This window comes from Elephantulus edwardii, unplaced genomic scaffold, assembly GCF_000299155.1.
Source record: "Elephantulus edwardii isolate Elephantulus edwardi_28Jun2011 unplaced genomic scaffold, EleEdw1.0 scaffold00168, whole genome shotgun sequence".
Classification (NCBI taxonomy): Eukaryota; Metazoa; Chordata; class Mammalia; order Macroscelidea; family Macroscelididae; genus Elephantulus; species Elephantulus edwardii.
The window spans coordinates 2,594,239-2,598,861 of NW_006399918.1; the positions used below are offsets into that span (position 1 = coordinate 2,594,239).

Genomic DNA, 4,623 nt, shown 5'->3' on the forward strand with positions numbered 1-4,623 from the left:
AGAAGCTGTGGTATATTCAAGCATCTTAAAAGTGAAAAACACATCAAGTTAGATGAGTTCAGAGAATGGCTTTTTGGACCTAAAGTAACTTGCTGTTGTTAGGTGCCATTGAGTTGAATACGACTAATAGAGCGCCTGTGAGCAAAAGATCTGAACCCTGTTCTATCCTGTGCCTTCCTCACACTTGCTGACACACAAGAACCCACTGCAGGAGTCACCATGTCAATCCAACTGGTTGAAGGTCTTCCTCTTCTTCGCCAACCCTCCACCCTTCCCAGAATTATGTATTGTGAGAGTTAATAAAAGTAGAGTTGATGAAGTAAAGGCTTGCCTTGTGAGAGGCAGAGGCAAAGATAACCATATAATAGAAGACATCAAGATATTTGGAACACAGAACAATCATCAGTTTAAGTTGGAACTTGCACACTTTAAATAGTCATAACCTCCAAATGCAAAACACTCACCAGATAGAAACTACATACGCATTCTATAGCATCCATGTCATGAAACTTGGCTATTTGGTCCTTTTGTTCTCCTCTGACAACACCATTTATGTTTTCAGTGGAATTGACCTCACGAGTCTCTGCCTCTTTTCCAAGGTGTTCTTGGGATGTTCTTCCTTATATTCTACACTTGGTCAGTACTGGCCAGTTCTTTTCAAAGCTTTTAGAGACATTCTTCTTCAGGGTTACCTGTGACATTCTTATTCCCTGGCCTTAAAAAGATGAATTACACCCTTATCTTTAGTCTCCAAGCAAGTTTTTTACATTTGGTTTTATTAATTATCATCTTGTATGAGAATTACCTGCTTTTCTGATTTTATTACTTAGTAAAAATCTATTTTACTTATCTTAATGCCCCCAGTATCTGAATACAGTAAGTACCCCATAAGAATAAATAAGTAAATTACAATTTCCTCAATTCTCAGAGCTGACCCCTATCGTGCTTATCTCTTTTAAGAAGGAAAAGAGAAATGAACATTATAATGATTAGCTTATAAATCAGAGACTCCAACGTCAGAGAACAAGAGATACCCTTCAGCTAATAACAGCATGGAAATGATAGTGAGTGGAGGACCTATAGTATTTAAAAGTACATGGAAGAAACAGACTGAGGCTGATGCAGCTTAATGATTGGGAAATTATTCACCTTCAACTGCAGGCACTGGTCTAGCATCTTCTTGCGTTGTTCCCAAGCTCTCTCTAAGTCATTTCTCTCTTGTCTGACATCCTGAAGCTTTCTCTCAATCTCCAGGCTGTCACGGTGATCACTGGCTATAAGTTCTGCACCAAAGTCCTCTAATGCCTGAAAGGCTGGGACCTCAGCCTCCATGTCAGCTCGGTGCTCCTGTGGGGGAAAAAAGGCAGAGATTTATGAAAAACCTACTAAAAAATGTAAAATGAGGGCAAGTTGTGAAGTCCATTGATAAGAGGCTATGATTTTGGGCTGTTTTTTTGGTTTGTTTGTTTGCTTATTTTTTAGCTATACCTGGTGTCGCTCCAGCATGATCTCTGTGCCAGTTAAGTCCTCAGCCAGTTCCTGTGATGATACCATACCACCAATACCGCTGATCCAATTCTGAAGATCCCTAGAGGATATTACAGGATATTAGCACTGACAAAAAAATCCTTGTAACTTGCTAAAGGACTATCTGCCTACTACTTCTCTATTCCAAGAAGAGGGATTAACATATATCTGACTGTATATATTTATCTCTGTATATCTATCTCTTGAGCGATCTAAATTTGCTTTTTGTCTTTTGTCATTTAAAGACAGTAATCTCCAGCATTTGAAGAATTTTCCCCATATATCTCCTTTTTCATTTCTTATAACAATCCTGTACAGATGTTGACCAACAATGAAAAGGCAATTATGTAAGAGTTATGTGTTATAACTGAAAGCAGGTATCTGAGTTGGAACCCAGGCTTTTTGCATCCTATGCCAGTCTGCACTCCTATCAACTCCTCTTCCTTTAAGTGGCTTCTTGGGTTTAAAGATTGTTTTATTCTTCAGTCTCAAGAAAACCGTACACTTCCTAAATCTTTACTTTCTTTATTCACAATAAAATTTAGCACAGGTTTCTGCTCGCTAACCACACACATAAACAAAAGCAACACAGTTGATTAAGTTTATTTTCCATTATTTTTGTAGTAAAAAAACAAAAACAAAAACAAAAAACCCAACAAACTATTTAGACTTAAAAATCTATCCTTTCTAGAAGTCAACTATCAAATAGTCATATATTAAAATTTTATATGGAGGTCAAATTAAACATCTCATAAAGAGTACCCTGACTTCAGGTTATTAAGTAGAAATTATTAGCCCAGATTGAAGGCAAAATATTCCTTCTTTAATAATTTCATTCATTTATTTATTCAAGCAACTAAGTTCTATTGTTTACTCATTATTTAACACGAGGGACAGACATAGTCTTGGCTTTTAAGAAATCACAGTTTTTCACTGAAAAAAGGAAAATGCAGATCACACTTTGATACCAATAGTGATTAAAAAAACAACAAAACAGTCAAAACCTTGTCCTGTAGAAGCATTATGTTTGCTTGTAGAAGCCGTCCCGTTGATTGTGACTCTTAGTGACCCATTTGGCAGCAGAACTGACCCATATTATTTTCTAGGAAGTGGTTTTATGCAGATCTGCAGGCCTTTCTCCAGTGTAGCCAATGGGTGGCTTCTAACAGCAGCCAACAGATCAACATCTGGGCAACTAGGCTCCTTGAAGGAGGGTTGCAGCTACAGAAAAAAACTCTCACCCTCGCCATGTCTTTGCTGGTGTGTTAAGCACTCAAATTCTTTAATGGCCAGCCAGTCAAAATCAATTCCTAGTTGACACACCGCAAGGCTATAATTCACACAGAAGGAAATTGCCCGTCTTTCTCCTCTGAACTCCTGCTAGATTCTATCTGCTGGAGAAGCATAGCATTTCAGTTAACAATACAACTCCCTGAGGGTGTTCAAATATGCTTTACATTAAAGATGTACAGTTAAATATGTTGTTCTTCTTAAGTGCCATCGAGTCATAGACAACTCATAGTGACCCTATAAACGAAAGACCTGAACACTTGAATAACTGGTTGTTTCTCCATGTTCACAGAGTTTCCGGAGGCAAGCCATTTCAGAAGTGGATGCCACTCCTGCTTCCAAGCTTGTTTTAATCGGGGAGCTCCACCAAACACTGTCCACTATGGGTAACCATTATTACAGTTGACACATCAGTGTCACAGTGTTTAGCATCACAGCAACCACGAGTTACCTCTGTACAGCAAATGGACAGATCAGTGCTATATACCTGGAATGTTCATGCATATAAGATGTATGGGGGAATGAACATGGACCTCAGGATGCTAATAAAGTTTCCCTGAATTGGAGCGGAAAAGCCTTCCCATGATGTGAACTAACTATACAAATGATAGAGAACAGGAACTATTAAATTGATAAGCTATGTATAGATTGTTGTTCTAAAGTTGGAGCCAACTCATAGCTGACACTCTGGCAGATTTTTAAAAGTAGTTAATTGCATGGGAGAAGATTGCCCATCCTTTTCCCACAAAGCAACTGGTGTATTTGAACCAGGTGCCTTTGGGATTGTAGTGCAGCTTCTTGCCATGAGGCTGGCAGGAAGCAGGAGTGGTATCCACTTCCTAAACAACTTGCCTCTGGAAATTCTATGAACTTTGATAAAAGATTATAGTTATAGAAAGGCTTCAGGCCTTTTGTTCATAGGATCACTATAAGTCGTGCTTGACTCGATGACAATTAACAACAACAACAAAACACCTAAACTCTTGAAAAATGCCAGATTGTTATAAAGAGAGGAAGCATGATTTTAAAGTTCTCAGAAACTGAAATATTTCTGCTCTGATGAAGAGTAACAGTCTCTATAGGAAAAGATGTAGCACTTGCTCTGGAACCTGAAGTTTGGATAGAACCAATACCTGCAAATATATGTATCTAGAGAATTAATATGGGTGCTATTCATGTAAGACTTCTAGTTATGAAAAGCTTTCTAGAGGTATAGAATTGCAGAGGAAGAGGTTATGAGTAAGCACAGTCACTTGCCAAATTGTGCCTTCTTTATTCTCTAGCATCATGCATTGTGGCCTGTTAATTTCCACAAACCCAACTTGAAATTCCCTTCTTTGTAGACTAATATATTGAGGAATAATAGTTCTACCAGTATAATACATATTTACAAGTGATTTGTTGATTGGAACAACCTTTTTTAAAAATTTTATTTTATTAATTTTAATGAACATTTACAGAGATTTTGGATTTCCATTCATTCATTGTTGCACTTCTTTCTTCCCTCCCCTCTCCCCCCCCAGTTCGCACCTCTCTTCAAAAAGCAAAAGATAAACTTCTTCTTTGGCACACAATCCTTGCTCTCTCGCCCTGCCCCAAATGCACTCCACTATGCAGCCTTAATTCTGGATTCCTGTGATTATCATAATACCCTATCACATATCACTTTTAAACTGTTCTCTCCCTCATCTGTTTCAATTCAGTATACATAATCAATCCAGTTTTTCTCAATCTTACCCCAACTTTGATGTCAGTCTCATTCTACAACAGTGGCACTATGCAGTATTTGTCTTTTTGTGACTGAGA

At 38.0% G+C, this 4,623-nt stretch overlaps 1 protein-coding gene across 1 annotated transcript in view; it reads right to left on the reverse strand.

Annotated features, from left to right (window-relative positions):
* SPTA1 (spectrin, alpha, erythrocytic 1 (elliptocytosis 2)) overlaps positions 1–4,623 on the reverse strand; it is a 104,964-nt gene that overhangs the window by 43,441 nt on the left and 56,900 nt on the right. Inside the window, exons 28-29 of the mRNA XM_006895436.1 lie at positions 1,489–1,588; positions 1,150–1,347 (exon numbers count right to left, since the gene is read on the reverse strand). Coding sequence (XP_006895498.1) covers positions 1,150–1,347; positions 1,489–1,588 — 298 coding nt within the window. The remainder of the gene's footprint in view (positions 1–1,149; positions 1,348–1,488; positions 1,589–4,623) is intronic.